The sequence below is a fragment of the Ictalurus furcatus genome, chromosome 2, assembly GCF_023375685.1.
Source record: "Ictalurus furcatus strain D&B chromosome 2, Billie_1.0, whole genome shotgun sequence".
In the NCBI taxonomy this organism is placed as follows: Eukaryota; Metazoa; Chordata; class Actinopteri; order Siluriformes; family Ictaluridae; genus Ictalurus; species Ictalurus furcatus.
The window spans coordinates 1338341-1356113 of NC_071256.1; the positions used below are offsets into that span (position 1 = coordinate 1338341).

The window sequence follows — 17773 nt, forward strand, 5'->3', positions numbered from 1 at the left end:
TCATTAACGTCACTTCCATAAGATTTAGTGTTCTGGTATCACCATACTGAAATATTACAAATCATATTGTTTACAATGACGTTCCAGAACATCAAATATCGTTGAACTTGGTTTCTTATGATGTTCACGGTCCGTTGATTACACGGGTCGATGACGTGCTGTGGTATTACTGCCTGTCACCTCCTCCGGTGTACATACCTGTAGGATTACTGACACAAATACATCTCGCAGACACGGAACACTTCTACAATTTTAAAAAACACTTACAAAATTAAATAATATATATTTAAAAAACAGCACACGATCCTCACTGTGAAGGGAAGTGGGTCAGAAGTTTTGGAGATCGGCGGGATGCACAAAATGATTCCGGAAAAGATGACGCGCCAACAGCTGACCGCCGAGGATCATCATCACTAAACCTGACCCTGGAAAGAAACCGGGTTTGAGTGTGGCGTAGACGTTAAAAGCGATCGAATTAACTCGTCTTGCCGAACGAATCCAAGAATGGGTTCGAAGTGAATGTTTAGACAGAGGAAAGTGAGTGAAATCGGTGCTGTTTGCTTCAGGTGTAACAGGAACCAGGAGTCAGGACTCACCGAGAGCGATCCACCAGTGTTCTGTGGAAGGGAAATCGGCCATGACTGAAACACAACAGGAAACGCAAACAGTTTACGATTTATATCCATATCTGCTGGATAGCAACTACTACAAGCTCTTAAAATGGGTTTGGGTGGATGGATGTGTGTGTGTATGGATGAGTGGATGGAGGGATGGGTGTGTGGATGTATGGATGGGTGTGTGTAGGTGTGTAGTTGGATGGATGGATGGGTGGATAGATGGCTGGATGGATGTGTGTGTAAGTGTGTGGATGGATGGCTGGATGGATGTGTATGGATGAGTGGATGGAAGGATGGGTGTGTGGATGTGTATGGATGGGTGTGTGTGTAAGTGTGTGGATAGATGGCTGGATGGATGTGTGTGTAAGTGTGTGGATGGATGGCTGGATGGATGTGTATGGATGAGTGGATGGAAGGATGGGTGTGTGGATGTATGGATGGGTGTGTGTGTAAGTGTGTGGATGAGTGGATGGAGGGATGGGTGTGTGGATGTATGGATGGGTGTGTGTAGGTGTGTAGTTGGATGGATGGATGGGTGGATAGATGGCTGGATGGATGTGTGTGTAAGTGTGTGGATGGATGGCCGGATGGATGTGTATGGATGAGTGGATGGAAGGATGGGTGTGTGGATGTGTATGGATGGGTGTGTGTGTAAGTGTGTGGATAGATTGCTGGATGGATGTGTGTGTAAGTGTGTGGATGGATGGCTGGATGGATGTGTATGGATGAGTGGATGGAGGGATGGGTGTGTGGATGTGTATGGATGGGTGTGTGTGTAAGTGTGTGGATGAGTGGATGGAGGGATGGGTGTGTGGATGTATGGATGGGTGTGTGTGTAAGTGTGTGGATGAGTGGATGGAGGGATGGGTGTGTGGGTGTATGGATGGGTGTGTGTGTAAGTGTGTGGATAGATGGCTGGATGGATGTGTGTGTAAGTGTGTGGATGGATGGCTGGATGGATGTGTATGGATGAGTGGATGGAGGGATGGGTGTGTGGATGTGTATGGATGGGTGTGTGTGTAAGTGTGTGGATGAGTGGATGGAGGGATGGGTGTGTGGATGTATGGATGGGTGTGTGTGTAAGTGTGTGGATGAGTGGATGGAGGGATGGGTGTGTGGATGTATGGATGGGTGTGTGTAGGTGTGTAGTTGGATGGATGGATGGGTGGATAGATGGCTGGATGGATGTGTGTGTAAGTGTGTGGATGGATGGCTGGATGGATGTGTGTGTAAGTGTGTGGATGGATGGCTGGATGGATGTGTGTGTAAGTGTGTGGATGGATGGCTGGATGGATGTGTGTGTAAGTGTGTGGATAGATGGCTGGATGGATGTGTGTGTAAGTGTGTGGATGGATGGCTGGATGGATGTGTATGGATGAGTGGATGGAAGGATGGGTGTGTGGATGTGTATGGATGGGTGTGTGTGTAAGTGTGTGTATGGATGGCTGGATGGATGTGTGGATGGGTGGATGAAGTTTGGAGGGGTGTGTGGAATTTATTTGACAGTTAAAGGGGTCTCTGACTACAACACGTTCCGTACCAGCGACTGTGAGGCCGATGTGTAGGAGTGTGACGGTGAAGGCGTAGTCCCACACCCACTCCTCCACGATCCAGGCGAATACGAGTCCTCCCACGATGTATGTCACCTCCGTCGAGATCACGCTCGCTGCACGAGAAACAGACGCACAGTCCCTAAAGCGATGAATTTAAGACAGTCCTTGTCTTTAGAAATAGCACAAACTACTGACTTTCTGTTTCTACTGTACAAGTCCTGCACCTCTAACCAACAGTCCTGATGTTTCGGCTCTAAATCCTACTTGTGAAAAAAAAATCTAAACGACTTCTCGTCTAGGGCCAATTTGGTATTTCATCCTCAAATTTTATTTATTAGCATTAAACGGCATAAAATGTTTCCATAATCAAAGAGAAGGAACTTTACACAACTTCTTAATTTAAATGAATCATTCAAAATAATAATAATAATAATAATAATAAACATTGCACAGTGCGGTGTAAATTAGGAACTGATGATCTATTCGGTGCTCATCACAGTACAATTACACGATATCTGACTTTTCCTTTAAAGGCTTGAATTCGGCTTACCTAAATACTTCGGGTTGCTCCATGAAGGTTGCATTTTGTAGTTGAACGGTGCTAATAAGCTGTCCTCCTCGTCTACTCTGATACAACACACAAATACACACAAACACACCCTGACACCAACCCTGTTAAAACATCCCTCTAAAAGAAGCATAAATGCACAATCTTAAAGAAATCCTTCGTTCAAGCTGTCTTCCTGTAGACAAAATGGCAGCTCACACACGTTCACTGTCTGACAGGATGCTTCATTAGTTTTGTACTGGAGCTAACCGGTAATGGAAACACGCTTCACATGAAATCTTTTCTGCAGGAACATACCCACGTCTGATTTTTGAACAACGCTGTTTAGCGCAACGTTAGCACGCCCAGCTAACATGACCTTAAGGGTGAGTGGAAAGCCCCCCCCCCCAAGTAAAAACAGTAAATAGTATTTGCTTTAAATGATGCCATCAAGTTCTATTATTCTATCTCATTCTTTATTCAAAGATTATTATGATTTTTTAAATATAATGACAGATTTATCATTTGCATCATCAAACAGTGCTTGGAAAAGTTTTCTGGTTCTCCAAGATGGCCGCCACTGTAACTAATGTTCTACAGATCAGTTACAGGTCAGTCTACGTCCCAGCCCTCACCTACAGTATGGTCAAGCGCTCTGAGTAGTGACTGAAAGAATGAGGTGGCTGGGCTGTGCCCTTAGAGATAGGCTGTGGAACTCGGACATTTGGAGGGAGCTCTTTGCGTCGAAAGGAGCCGGTTACGGTGGTTTGGGCCTCCTGGACGGGAGGTGTTTCGGGCATGTCCAAAGAGGAGAAGACCGCCGGGACAGACCAAGGACTAGATGGTGAGTGAAAAGATTCTGTAGGTCGTAGACACGCTATGTGCACTTGGCGTAAAAGCCGTGACCTTCCCAACCCTGATTACAGCTCCAGTTCAAAACGAAATGAGACCCCAAACAAACCTGTGTCTTTAACAAACACGTGCTTTACCACAGCTGTATAACGTGTAACACGAAACCTTTTACCTTTGAGAGGCCACGAGGGATTGATCTCATGCTACAGGAAGCCAAAACCACACGCACACACGCGCACACACACACACAGATAGACATGTGTCCTTTTTTATAAGACTTACTTCAGGATGCCGATGCACACACTGAGAGTGATGTAGTACAGCGAGTAGAAACACACAATACACATTAACAGGTTCTGAAGAACGACCTGGCAAACGAAACACCACAAATTAATACAGCATCGTACACAAAAGCCATTGGGTTTTTATAGATATTTATGCATTGAGACTGATTAAATGAATCAGGTGTGGCAGGTGCCACTGGAAGGTGCTAAATGATGCTTTTCATTTAATTCACAAGCAAATTTTAAAATTGTATTAATCACATTTGCATAAAAAGAATATCATTGCCATAGTGGTATGAAACCCAGACACACATGCCCACGTTTCTAACTTCACATTAGTGATAGATATTGCGACTCTTTTCAGTGAGTCAATTCATTCGGCTCAGCGCGGAGTCGATTCTTTCGGTTCAGGATCGGCTTGCTGTATTTTTCTTGCTCCCCAACCCCTCTTTTCTTCTAAAAGTCTAGAGATGGTTCTTCTTTGTTGGCGGAAATCTTACTTCACTATCTAATTAACAAAATAATTGGGATCTTAACGTCTTTTCTACGTACGTGTGATTCGGCTCACGGCATTCAACTCCAACGGTCAACTGATTCAGCAAAGACGGATCTTAACGTAGGCTACAATGCGCTTGTGTCACAGGCAGTCAGTGATTCGTGATTTGCCTTTCTCTTCTGTTTTTCTTCGCCCTGGTTGTGCTAAATGTTCTAAACACACCCTGCATGGATTCCTGAAGGTTCTACAAGAATAAATATATCAACCAGCTCTGCGTTATAGTCACTCATCCATCCAAACCCTCCATCTAACCAAATTTATGCACTAATCCATGAATGAATTTTCCTCATGTCTGACTTTGAAAGACTGCGGCCGCAGATTTAAGACTATTAGGCCCGTTTTATCCTGCCACAGATCTCCAGAAGCCGAGATGGAGAGCGTTACCCGTGTGTCGTTGAGCTTGGTGTTGATTGACAGCTTGCAATGGCATTTGATCGGAGGCGTCCCACAGCACCGGCAGCAGTAATCCCACAACATGAAGAGCAGATGCTTATCGTTTTATCATCCAACATACAGTACATGAGCACACACTATCACAAAACAACCAATGCTAGCAAAGCAGTGTTATGCTAACTCCGTGTGTCTACGAGGACACGTCTTAACGGGATTAGCAACATGCTTACACATCAACCTGAGCCGGATTAAACACGCTTCAGAGTCCTGAGATGGACAAGAAAGGCTTTATTCATCGTTTGCACGTCATGTTAGCACTGTACAAGCTGTATAGGGTGTATAAACATCAGTTTATTTTACGTGTTTATATGTTGTGGTTTTGGAAATGTGCATGAGTTGTCTGAATCAAGTCTGCTGAACCTGAGCCAGCCTTTTGATTCAGTGAATCCTTTTGGTCATGGATAACACTGGCGTGTTGTTATTGTTGTTGTTGTTTTTCCAACCTCAAGTGTTACAGCTATCGTAAATGACCAAACATTTTTATAAATCTCGGCTAATTTGCATGCAACATGCTATATGTATGATGCAGATTTGTCAGGACACTACATTCACCTTCATCACACCTTCTGATCACTAATCTACGTAGGAGCACTAGAAGAGAGCACTTTCTCGAAATTGCACACTGCACCTTTAATGTTTGATTTTTGAAATATTCGACTCATAACGCAACAAGAGTTGCATCCTAGTTTGTGACAACGTTTGTGTCGCAAACTCATGTTACGCGTCTAATTAAAAACTTAAACTTGGTGTCATTTGTTGTAATAAAAATAATAATAATAATAATAATAAATTACAGTGATTTTCTCATGCTAAGGGTGTCCTTAGGCCTGAATGGAAACTCTCTCACCGTGACTAAATGACCGTAACACACAGCCTCAAGCGGATGCTGCTGATAAAAACAATACAAACCATCACAGAAATTCTAATGGTATCTACGACAAATACCATTACAAACCATCAGCCAACCATTAAAACCTTTATTTCTCAATATTGAAGGCAATAAAAATAAATACCAGTAGAGACACACAGGGACCATTAAAGTTTCCATTAAAGCCAATAGAATTCCCATTATAACCATTAAACCCAGTACAAATTCTATGAGGGTTTCTATTGTTTGTTTGGGGTTTTTTTTCAGCAGGGGGATGGAATAAACAATATGACTAAATACACCAGTGTTTATTAAAATTAATAGTAATAATAATAATAATAATAATAATAATAATAATATAAAGAGTACTAATATTCGCACCAAACAATTCTTCCTCCATGCAGAGTAGTCCACTATTTGTTGCTAAGCAACATAGCCTTGGGCTATTGATGGACGTCATTAATTAATTTATTATTAATAATATTTGCAATAAATCATTCTTACATTTCCATTTGGCCAAACTGTAACATTTATTTATTTATTTATGTTTACACCTAATTCAGAATATAACTGTTACTCAGCCAATCAGATTCCAGAATCGGTTTTATTCTGTGGAACTAAAACTGATGGGGTTTAATTATTATTATTATTATTATTATTATTATTATTATTATTATTATATAACTGAAACACAAAGCGTTCTCGGTGAGTTAGTAAACGTGTAAATGCGTAAAATGTCTTTTAACTGTGAATAAAACTTTGGAATATTGGAATTTGGAATATATCTTGTAGAGAAGCAGCAGCAGCTCCTCCAGCAGTGCTGTACTGCGCATGCGCACTGTGTCCGCTGCCTGGGCAACTGGGCATTAGTCGTGGGAGAATTTAGGTAAGAGGCGATATAAACTAGAATAAAACTGTTTCCGCGGCGCGTTCCGCTTCTCAGGAGGATGATGCACGGTTCTGAGTTGTGCTGCACTTTTATTTCTTTTTTATCGCGACGCGTTTCGACTTAAACTTGGCTATAAAAGTGCAAAAAACGCCCTGTGCGCGAGGCAGGAAGAGCTCCAGTGCGAATAAAACGCTTGAATAGAACAAGATTACAGTTCAACCGGAAACGCAGAACGACCTGAGGAGATGAATATTATAACACTGTAAACAGTGAGTGTGTGTGTGTGTGTGTGAGAGAGAGAGTGTGTGTGTGTTTCACTGTTTATGGGGAAATAGTGGAAAAGCTTTTATGAAGCTGATCGTGCGAGACACACAGACGGAAATCAAATAAAAATAAACAAACAAACAAACAAACAAACAAATAAAGATAAATAATGTATTTGCTTGTATATTATCCATGATGATATTTGCTTGGAGTTGCAGTGAGAGTTATAATTCTGTCATGCTGAAATCGGACTGACTTTCAGTATAAGAGTTAGAGAGAATTAATTCCTGCACCGCCATTTTGAGCTTTTTTTTTTTTGCTTTATAAATATAGATTATAATATATCTCAGAAAACACAAAGTGGATTTACAATTAAAGAAAAGTGCGTCTTAGTATCACGAGGCAGGCTGTGTTTCTAAAATCTGAGTGCGTTCATTACTGATGTGTATTATTATTATTATTATTATTATTATTATTATTATTATGACTCGGAAATTAATAGGTCAAAGATGCCTTATTTTATTTTACACTTCAGTTCAGGACTTTATTAATGAATCAGTTAATTAATTTCTGTATTTCTTTTCATCCGGATTTGTATCCTGTTTCCATTTCGAATGCATCTGTAGTCTGGAGGAATGAACCCTGTTCACACGCCACACATCAGAGCGGAAATAGATCGCGCTGTACTAATAACTGATTTCCACACACGGCTCACTTTTCTGTCCCAGCCTGCTGTGATTCTCATCATACTGACTGAAATCATCAGATATCCGATCAGATCTGATAACATTCATTATTAAAGACGTTACGGCGTCACTCAGGCTCTGTGCTGTTCTGGGTAGTGTTTAAAATCAAGCACAGGTACTAAATTCTACTCCTCTATCAACCTCACTATATTGCATTGTCTCAGAAAGGAATAAATATGAGGATTTTTCACATCTTTTGTTCTGATTTCATTGTTTTGCGAAGGATAAAAGTTTCAAATTCGGAAGTGTAAGAAACAGCGACCTCTATAGGCACAACAACAACAATAATAATAATAATTTGTAAAATGATTATTGTTGTTGTTGTTATGATTATATCTGATTCTCCAGAATATATTTGACAACAAATATACATTTATTTTTACACATCCTTATCTAAGTATAATTTTCAAATAATATAATTCATACATTTTTAATAGTAGAATTTACACATTTATTCATGTTTTATTTCTATCATTCATATTAATTCCTGCATGTAAGATTACTGTGCATCTGTTTATGTTTTCTGTTTGTTTACAGTTTATGTTTACAGTTTATGTTTACAGTTGTTTATGTTTACTGTTTGTTCACAGTTTGTGTTTACCATCTGTTTATGTTTATAGGTTATGTTTATGTTCAGTTTCAGTTTACATTTTACAGTTGGTTTATGTTTACTGTTTATACTGTACAGTATGTGTTTATAGTTTGTTTACCTTTACAATTTGTTTACAGTTTCTGTTTACAGTACGTTTGCAGTTTGTGTTTACAGTTTGTTTACAGTTAATGTTTGTGTCTGTTTCAGGTCTCGGTGTGTCTCTCTGTCATGGACGGCTCGACCCCTGAGTTTGACATGTATGGGGCGATGGATTGGAAGGACGGCGTGGGAACCCTCCCTGGCAGCCAGCTCAAGGTCTGTGCGCAGGACCCATGATGCATTGCTTCTTCTGTTGGTAAATGTTAGTAAACTGCTAGGGAGAATTTTGTGGCAGGATCTGTGGTCCTGAGATAAAGTCTTACTCAGAAGGACACGTGTCTTCTAAGGATCCTTATTTTTGTACGGATTTGACCAAGCAGACCTTTAATTCTGTTTTTTCTCCCTCAGTTTCGTGTAAACGAATTCGGGGTGCTGGAGGTCATAACAGACGTGGGAGAAGAGGAAGGGGTCAAGAAGGCTCATGCTACCACCACATGGAGTGTCCCTACAGCACAGGAGGGCAAGTACACACACACACACACACACACACACACACACAGACATATGGTACTACACACATGAACACACCAGCACACACAATTGTTTATATGCATATGCATAAACAGTATACACACACACATATTAATACTTTCTGACTGTTTTGTGTCCACAGCTCTGTCGGTTGAGGTGCACTGTGGTCGTGTGAGTGTCTGCAGTAACAGGAAGGACTCTGCTACCCACTTCCTGCCTGATGGACATCACTGCACCAACGGCTGCCTCCACCCAGAGCAACAGGAGTGAGTGACCAACAGACATGTATTCCTTACACTATTCCACATTTATTCATGAAATGTTTTGGACTAGTTTAAGCCGGTGAGGCATCACTCCTTCCTCGTCCCTCTACCTGCAGAAAGAGTAAGTCTGTGAAAGAAGATTCCAGGATGAACGGTGAGGTCACTCGGGTCAGCAGGAGGAGACCACACCCAGCCAAGAGAGCGGAGGAAGAGCTAGACGAAATGACGGAGGTGGTGGAGGAGGACAATGAAGACAACGTCGGTTTCTCTTTTTTACCTTTCCTTCCTGCTTTCTTCTCTCTCTTTTTAAATGCTAATTCATTGCTTTTGAATTAGGCCAGGAGGCCACACCTCCTTTACTCAGACTGACAGGTATGTAGGCCACGCCCCCTTCTCTGACATTGACAGGTATTAAGGCCACATCTCCTTTACTCAGACTGACAGGTATGTTGGCCACGCCCCCTTATCTGACACTGACAGGTATGTAGGCCACACCTCCTTTACTGAGATTGACAGGTGCATAGGCCATGCCCCCTTCTCTGACAGGTACAGAGGCCACACCTCTTTCACTGGGACTGAACAACAGGCCACACCCTTTCTATGTAGATGAAAGTAGCTTAGAGTTCATAGATGGTATTGTGGGCGGTACTTTAAGTCTATATATGGACGTTTTCAAGCAGGAAGAAGGAAGTCATTAACATTCATATATGAATATTTGTTTTAAGTCTTATTTATGAAGAGGTTTCTGTGTGTGTGTGTGTAACAGGAAGAGAAAGATGGCCGCCGGCTGGTTCGAGGAGGTCCCCGGGGTCGCAGGAAGCGCCGGGGAGACGCAGCTTTGCTCAGACAGCGTAAGTCCTCACGTATTTAACACTGAATGTCACCGTAAACCTTATCAAACATGTTTCCTGTGATTAAATCATTGTGGGTGAGTGAATTTCCGTTTGCATTCTGGTCAACGTGTGAAAACTCTCTTTAATAAAGTGTTATTGCATCATAATATGTAAGAGCCAATCAGGGTTTAATATGCAAATTTACAAGAGAGGTTATAAAACGTGTTATTGCGCTGATCTAGCAGAAGAAGTGGGTGGGGCATGTGTTTTTCTCTATGAGAGTTCAGTATCTTTACTTAGAAAACGCAGGAATCCGTGTGACATAATGTTCCTGCCTTTAGCTCCTCCCAGCACAGCGATGTTACAAGTCACGCACAAAGGAATAAGACGGTTTAATCCAAGGTTTTTCTGTTTCTTTGCTAGCGGTTTCGTACGGAGGGAGGAAGAAATCATGGTGCTGGGCTTCGTATCTGGAGCAGGAGAAAGCCCTCGCCGCTCCCAGCAAACTGTTTAAAGAGGTAAGGGGGGGAGGGGGAGGAGCTTTTTAAGCGCTGCTGTTTGTCGTATTTAATCGTCTAGCACACAAATCTTTCCGGGGTTTAAACACGCCCAGAAACACACATTACAAGCTAAAAGTTTCGATTTCTAGCAGATTTTCAGTGTGAGATCAAGCTGTTTAAGTACAAAGACGTTTTCTGGAGCCGGCTGTATGTGTGAACATGTACATATGTGTGTATTTACATGCTGTGTGTGTGTGTGTGTGTGTGTGTTGCAGCACCAGTCCTTCCCTCAGAGTAAGAGCGGGTTCAGAGTGGGTATGAGGCTGGAGGGCATCGACCCCCTACACCCCTCCATGTACTGCGTTCTCTCCGTCGCCGAGGTAACTGTTCACAGACAACCTTTACAAACACTTTAGTTCAGGAGTATCCCGTTCTTATCGTTTCAGTATTAAATATTGAACAGCTTAAATAGTTTCTGTGTCTGATTTCACCACCATGGTTTATTCCTCACGTCCGGACACCGCGTCGTGTTGTACGCAGGTATCCGGGTACCGAATGCGACTGCACTTCGATGGTTACTCGGACTGCTATGACTTCTGGGTGAACTGTGACTCTACTGATACTCACCCTGTGGGCTGGTGTGAGAAAACCGGCCACAAGCTGCATCCGCCTAAAGGTACGGTACAACACGTAGGACGGCGTAGAGTATAAAGTATAACAAACCCCAGGGCCGTTTCCGTAGCCTAGCTAAAAACGTAATCCGATGCCAAAACTATCTTTTAAATATTATATTAGGCTAGTTAGTGTGGTGAAAAGTTTGAAATCGTATATCCACTGGTTGGGATCGTGCTTTTTTTGCACGTCAATGTTAAAATCAACAGCGCCCCCTAGTGGTCCGGGGCCCCTAAGTGACCGCTTCTAGCAAGAAACAGTCCTTATAATAGAAGTTAGTTTAGAGTCCACACTAGATTCACTAGAAGATGTGTTCCACTCATGTCAAATACATTTAAAGTATGAGTGTGATGTTTTAAGAGGAGCTCCCTCTTCAGGACCGGAGGGTAATTACAGCTCGGATCCCTGTCCTGCGTTCTGCATGCTGATAAATACACTGTGTACTGTGTTTGCAGGGATGAAGAGTGAGGCGTTCAGCTGGTGTTCGTATCTAAAGACGAATAAACTGCAGGCGGCACCCAAATCTCTGTTCCACAACCACAACGCTGTGAGCGGATTTCTTTTATAAATAAATAAATAGATAAATAGAACAGCTCAGGTATTTTTTGAGCGATAAAAGACGAGCCCTCGAGGAGAGTTTATAGCTGCTGGGATGTAAGGTGTTCACGGATGCTGCACAGGATTAAAGGAAACTGTAAAAGGAATGAAGCAATGAGTGAGTGAGTGAAATGAGAAACGGTAAGAGGTGGCGAGTTGCTGTGGCGCGAGAGGAATAAAGCAGCGCGAGACGTGCCGCTGTAGGGAAATAATCAGCGTCAGGGTGGTAACAGTAGCTCCGTGTGTGTTTGCTCTTCAGACAGTCACACCTTTAGGCTTCAGGGTGGGGATGAAGCTGGAGGCGGTGGATAAGAAGAAGCCTTCACTGGTTCGCGTCTCCACCGTTAGGGACATGGTGGAAAGCCGCCTGCTCGTGCACTTCGACAGCTGGGACGAGAGCTACGACTACTGGTAACCGGAACGTGTTTTACACGCGTATTTATCCAACTTTGAGTTTAGCGTGTGGAGTAGACAGCAGGAGTAATGAGCACAGGGTCGTTACTGTATACACAGTGTAGTGGTACCGTATATAGAAGAAGTCATGTAAATGTCCTACCACTAGAGGGCAGTGTTTCACTGACACTTCAGCTGTTTGTGTGTGTGGTGGCTTCATGTGGACTCTAGATGGAGCTAGAGGATCCACCCACCCACCCACACACACACACACACACACACACACACACACTTAAACTCGCCACAGATGTGTGCTGTTAAATTATACACACACACACATCAGTAATGGATCTCTGTCTGTCTCTCTTTCGTTACATGTATTTATTGTCTATCTCTGTGTGTGTGTGTGTGTGTGTGTGTGTGTGTGGGTTTAGTTTTATATCGTAATGTAAGCTTATATCTCTGTATTATATTTTAATCTGTAGGTGTGATGTGATGAGTCCGTATATCCATCCAGTTGGCTGGTGTCGGGAGAACAGCAGAACCCTGACCACGCCTCCAGGTAAAAGAAAGAAAATGGGGATGGATTAAGAAAGAAAGAAAGAACGGATAGATGAATGAACGAAAATGGGGATGGATTAAGAGAAAGAAAGAAAGAACGGATAGTTGAATGAAAGAAAATGGGGATGGATTAAGAGAAAGAAAGAAAGAACGGATAGTTGAATGAAAGAAAATGGGGATGGATTAAGAGAAAGAAAGAAAGAATGGAAGAAAATGGGGATGGATTAAGAAAAAGAAAGAACGGACAGAGTAAATAGTTTGACTTTATGAAGATTGTTTACTGGAATGATTTATCTTCTGCGTTTGATGTTTCTCTGATGTTCAGCAGAAGGCTGGAGGAAGCTTGGCGTTCCCCTCAAGACTGATTAATCTATAAACAAGTTCTCCTCCATGACACGATTCCCCGGATTCCTTAAAGAACGAGTTTGTTTGCAGCGTTTCTGATCGGGTCGTGTGCTCCACAGGTTACGCTGATGCTGAGAACTTCTCCTGGGAGAGGTACCTGGAGGAGACGAGCTCATTTCCCGCACCTGCCAGGTCCTTCAAAGCGGTGAGGGAACAAGTGTGTGTGGAACCGTCTGCACAGTTTCAGGCTGTTTCATATCTCGTCTCGCACACACACACACACACACACACACACGCAGCTCGGTGTCTCAGTCCGAAGCGTTTTGTCTCCGTGTCTCTCTGCAGAAGCCTCCTCACAGTTTCCAGGTGAACATGAAGCTGGAGGCGGTGGACGTGAGGAACCCTGTGATGGTGAGGGTGGCTACAGTGGTGGATCGAGACGAGCACAGAGTGAAGGTACGAACTTATATACACGGTGATGATCTATCCCCGCCCGCTTATGTGCCAAGCTCCGCCCACTTTACTTCAGAAGGTTCTAACAAGGTTTTCCAGGACCGCAAGCTTGAAAATCCTAATTCCACTAATCAAACCCGGGGAAATAATACCTAACGATAGCTTGACCTCTGACCTCTAAATGACCTCTAACGTGTGTGTTTCCCTCAGATCCATTTCGATGGTTGGACGGAAGAGTACGATTACTGGCTGGACGCAGACAGCCCGGACATCCATCCCGCGGGGTGGTGCGCCAAAACCGGACACGCCCTACAGCCGCCAATCAGTGAGTGAGATCGTTTTGGAGGTGGGAATGAAACTGGAGAACCCTGAGGAAACTCACACAAGAAGAACATGCGCTCTCTCTTCTCTTTACTGTGGTATCCATAGTAACGCAAAACAAGAGTGCACAGAAAAAAGGAGGGAAGATGCAGAAAGAGAGAAAAATGAAGCTGTGTTGTGTCATGTCGTGTTTGATCTCTGTCGCCCCCTGTAGGTCTGGAGGACACGAGTGAATCAGAGCAAGGCGGATGTCCTACACCCGGCTGCAGAGGGATTGGACACATCAAAGGAGCCCGCTATTCTGGACACCACAGGTGTGTGTGTGTGTGTGTGTGTGTGTGTGTGTGTGTGTGTGTGTGGTGTGAGAACACCTTGTTTAACTCACCGGTTCAGGCTCAGGTCTGTCCATCCATCCATCCATCCATAAAGACATAGCCATTTATCTAGATCTATCAATTTATTCTTCATATATTGTCCATCCTTCCATTCATCCACCCATTTGTCGACCCGTCCTTTCTTTTGTTCAGTCATTCATCCATCCATCCATCTGTTCACCCGTCCATTCTTTCTCCAACCTCTCTATCCGTTCAGTTGTCCTTCCTTCCATCCACCCATCCATTTCTCCATCCGGTCATCAGTCCATCCGTCCATCCGTCCATCCATCCGTCCATCCATCCATCCATCCAAGAGGAAATCTGCAAAAATATCCAGATCTATCAATTTGTCATTCACTTATCTTTCCTTCCACATCCCCTATAATTTTCTCCATCCAACGGTCTGTCTATCCATCTCTTCCTTCCTCTGATCCAAACATACATAAGTCTATCTGTCCATTTGTCTCTACGTCTTCTGTTATATTCTGTTATACTCCATCGATTCATCCATCCATCCATCCATCAATCCATCCACCTATTCATCCACTCCTCTGAGAGGCAGTCTGTAGTGAACAGAGAGAGAGAGAGAGACTTCAACCAGAATCCAAGCCAGAAAGATGGACAGAAAGGATAGAACTTGTTAACTCTTCCCTCGCTCCGTCTTTGTCTTTTCCTGTCAGTCATCTTCTGAACACACCGTATCAGAGCTTGTCTTCATGTGGATGGAGCGCGTGTTTTGTTGTGACGTGATGCGGTGTAAAGTGTTCTATCTGTCCGTTCTCCAGTCTCTCCTTCTTCTCGAGTGACGGTTCTCGATCCCCACCGGATCCTATTTGTATGCTAATACACCGGGCTGCTGAGATACCCTTCCTTTTTTTCTTTTCGTATAAATAATAAGAAAATAAAAATAGGCCTGTCTTTCATTTCAGCCCCACGGGGATCCTCGAACACAATCCTGCTCCAATCCTCAGCTCTGTTTGGTAAACTCGTAATCCAGACTCGACTTCTCATTACAGTGGGGGGATTAGGGCCTGAAATGAGTACCATATCAGGGAGATTTAATACCAGGCTTTATATAATGAGTCATTATTGGTCATGTATACATTACAGCACAGTGAAATTCTTTTCTTCGCATACCCCAGCATGTTAGGAAGTTGGGGTCAGAGCGCAGGGTCAGCCATGATACAGCGCCCCCTGGAGCAGAGAGGGTTAAGGGCCTTGCTCAAGGGCCCAACAGTGGCAGCTTGGCCGTGTGATAGACAGAATAGTTTGCGATGGAAAAAAAACTTGCACGTAATCGATTTACCGCTCAACCTAAATATACTCGATCGCCCAGGACACAATTGGTGTCGGATGTTTTTACTTTGTTAAAGTTCTCCGCTGGCGCGACGAGGCTCAAGTAGATAACAAGCAACGGCAGAGTGATGCAATCTGAGGAAACGGATGTATTCTAGAACTTTCCTACTTCTGAACAGAACGGTTATGACTGAAAGAACCCACGAGTTTAATGTAGAGTTAAATGTAGAAATGACCACATAACAGTGGCGGATGTTTAAACTGGTGCGTGTGTGTGTGTGTGTGTGTGTGTTTCCAGTGCCATGGGCTGTCCGTACTCCGAGATCAACATGAAGAAGGACTCGGTCTTGCCGGACCGGCTGAGTGGGGAGATGCCGGGTTCTGGAGTGGGCCGACCACGTCGGGTGGAGCAGAGCCCTGATAGGGCTGCACACAGTCTCGAGTGAGTGTTTCACCTTCGCTAGGCTCTTCTAGAGAACGAGTAGAATGAAGAATGAATGTTCTGCTGCTTTTGAAATGGTCCAATCTGCGGTATGTATCCTTATGGCCGGCTGTGCAGAATATTAATGCATATTCGTGGCACCTTTCTTTCTATCGCATTACTGAATCTGCACCTCGGGCTCTGTGCATGCATGAGACTGCTTCTGAGTGCTGTGTTATTAGAAAAAGAGGCTTCATTTAGAACTCCACAACATTCTTTGGTTTGTCTCTTGCATGTGAAATCCTCCTGCAGAAGGTTTCTCTTTCATTTCATAAAGAGTTCCAAGTAGAACCACTTTAACCGCCCACTAACAGTCCAAAGAACCAGCAAGGAACCTTTTTGTGAAAGCGTGTAGAAGAACACTGTTTCTATCATCCTTTATTACTTCTCTTTATACGTGATGGTAATGTGCCGTTTCAGTATTTAAATAATAACCGGCGGATGAAAACCTCACTGGGATGGAGATCTCAAGTCGGCTTATACGAGAAACGAAGGCGTTCAGTTGATCCGCAGCAGATGAGTGAAAAAGCTTTTGATGAGATCTCCACCCGTGAAACCAGTGAGTTTTTTGGAGCTTGCTGATTCGTTCCTGGACCGCTGCCAAAGTCATTTTTATGTCAACATTGTGTACAGTAAACAACTCGGAGCGTATAGGAAACAAGTCCAAGATGTCCTTTTTATTTATTTCTTTATTTATTTAGAAAATTGGCGCCACATTACACAGTTCACAGACGCTGAGAGAAGCCAATGTGCTGTTCGTCTGGCGACTCTACTCGTCAGCTTTCAACCTCTACTGGATTATTTTCTTCCCTAATGCATGAGCAGTAGCACCTGCAGTGCTGGTGCAAATAACAACAGCAGTGAAAGATGTTCTCTAAACCTCTTCTTCCTTCACTGGGACTGACGGGTACAGATGCCACACCTACTTAACAAAGACTGACACAGAGGCCACACATTTATTAGGATTGACAGGTACACAGGCCGCGCCTCCTTTAATAATCTTGACAGATCCAGAAGTCACACCTCCTTTAATAGTCTTGACAGGTACACAGGCCACACCTCCTTTAATAGTCTTGACAGGTACACAGGCCACGCCTCCTTTAATAGTCTTGACAGGTACACAGGCCACGCCTCCTTTAATAGTTTTATCCGGTACACAGGCCACGCCTCCTGTTGGAAAATATCAGTGGCACAGCCTTGTGAAAGACAGATGTATGAATGGCAGAAGTCACACCTGGTTGTCCTGCTGTATCTCAGTGCCACACGTTTCCATCTTTGTGTGTGTGTGTGTGTGTGTGTGCGCGCGTGCGCACTCGTGTGTCCGTCCTTCTGCCTCTTTGTAATGATGGATGAACAGAAGGAGTCAGGAGTCACACACTGATCTGTCACCTCCGTTCCTCGCTTTCTCAGCAAACCTGTCCGTCACCTGGACAAGGCCGACACGGCAACCATCGCCATGGAAACGACGCATCAGAAGCCGGTCGGTACGGAGTCCAAACGAAGGTAAAGGCCAGATTTAAGCTGTTTAATTAACGTTCACACACATTGACATTCAGCCATCTGTCTACTTAATGAATCCTCTCGGGAATGTTTTCCTCGGTGATTGATAAGGCCTGGGTCAGGACTGGCCTTGAGGTAACCGTGTAGTAAATATTATACACATATTTATATTTACTGTGCTGTTCCAGGGTTGTATTGCTTTGTTTTTTTTAATTTTTTTTATATACTTTGTCTTTACGAACCCTTTTTAATCCGTCTATACCCGAGGCTCCGCTAGTGTCCGAGCCTGGTGTGGTGTAATGCTGGATATCTCCGCAGGCGACGAGCCGTGCC

General features: G+C 43.5%; 2 protein-coding genes across 12 annotated transcripts in view; one reads left to right on the plus strand and one right to left on the minus strand.

Annotated features, from left to right (window-relative positions):
* Nucleotides 1-78: 78 nt before the first annotated feature.
* On the minus strand, nucleotides 79-6256 carry tmem244 (transmembrane protein 244). Of its 3 annotated transcripts, XM_053642077.1 has the most exons (7): nucleotides 6112-6256; nucleotides 4406-4593; nucleotides 3852-3937; nucleotides 2721-2792; nucleotides 2158-2309; nucleotides 597-641; nucleotides 79-425 (listed from the first exon to the last, which is right to left on the minus strand). In XM_053642077.1, exons 3-7 carry the CDS (start codon nucleotides 3914-3916, stop codon nucleotides 328-330), a joined length of 432 nt encoding a protein of 143 aa, XP_053498052.1. In that variant the 5' UTR covers nucleotides 3917-3937; nucleotides 4406-4593; nucleotides 6112-6256; the 3' UTR covers nucleotides 79-327. The 3 variants fall into 3 exon arrangements, with proteins under 3 accessions (XP_053498052.1, XP_053498061.1, XP_053498044.1); XM_053642086.1 differs by lacking the exons at nucleotides 4406-4593; nucleotides 6112-6256 and adding an exon at nucleotides 4794-5409 and having other exon boundaries at nucleotides 2158-2283; nucleotides 2721-2797; XM_053642069.1 differs by lacking the exon at nucleotides 6112-6256 and having other exon boundaries at nucleotides 4406-5409.
* Nucleotides 6257-6476: 220 nt separating this feature from the next.
* The window catches only part of l3mbtl3 (L3MBTL histone methyl-lysine binding protein 3), a 16549-nt gene continuing 5252 nt past the window's right edge, over nucleotides 6477-17773 (plus strand). For 3 of the 9 annotated variants that reach the window (XR_008387704.1, XM_053641924.1, XM_053641946.1), the window contains exons 1-18: nucleotides 6483-6616; nucleotides 8429-8536; nucleotides 8729-8840; nucleotides 8994-9117; nucleotides 9231-9372; nucleotides 9881-9965; nucleotides 10371-10465; nucleotides 10723-10827; nucleotides 10988-11123; nucleotides 11575-11666; nucleotides 11976-12127; nucleotides 12595-12671; nucleotides 13135-13220; nucleotides 13361-13471; nucleotides 13679-13793; nucleotides 14004-14103; nucleotides 15758-15901; nucleotides 17351-17443. Coding sequence is in view for 4 of the 9 variants with exons in the window: in XM_053641924.1 (XP_053497899.1) it covers nucleotides 8450-8536; nucleotides 8729-8840; nucleotides 8994-9117; nucleotides 9231-9372; nucleotides 9881-9965; nucleotides 10371-10465; nucleotides 10723-10827; nucleotides 10988-11123; nucleotides 11575-11666; nucleotides 11976-12127; nucleotides 12595-12671; nucleotides 13135-13220; nucleotides 13361-13471; nucleotides 13679-13793; nucleotides 14004-14103; nucleotides 15758-15901; nucleotides 17351-17443 (1856 nt within the window). In the remaining 5 variants the exon portion in view is untranslated. Of the gene's footprint in view, nucleotides 6889-8428; nucleotides 8537-8728; nucleotides 8841-8993; nucleotides 9118-9230; nucleotides 9373-9880; nucleotides 9966-10370; nucleotides 10466-10722; nucleotides 10828-10987; nucleotides 11124-11574; nucleotides 11667-11975; nucleotides 12128-12594; nucleotides 12672-13134; nucleotides 13221-13360; nucleotides 13472-13678; nucleotides 13794-14003; nucleotides 14104-15757; nucleotides 15902-17297; nucleotides 17444-17707 lie in introns of all 9 variants that reach the window. The other 6 variants (XR_008387701.1, XR_008387707.1, XM_053641934.1 and 3 more) reach the window with 6 other exon arrangements.

What these genes read in the sequence shown, in the direction of transcription:
- tmem244 (XM_053642086.1), bottom strand. Translation starts at nt 4,886, where the DNA reads ATGTTGTGGGATTACTGCTGCCGGTGCTGTGGGACGCCTCCGATCAAA. An exon ending in CCAAGCTCAACGACACACGG is followed by an intron (nt 3,938 to 4,793) that starts GTAACGCTCTCC and finishes TTCGTTTGCCAG; the next exon opens with GTCGTTCTTCAGAACCTGTT. An exon ending in GAGCAACCCGAAGTATTTAG is followed by an intron (nt 2,284 to 2,720) that starts GTAAGCCGAATT and finishes TTTCTCGTGCAG; the next exon opens with CGAGCGTGATCTCGACGGAG.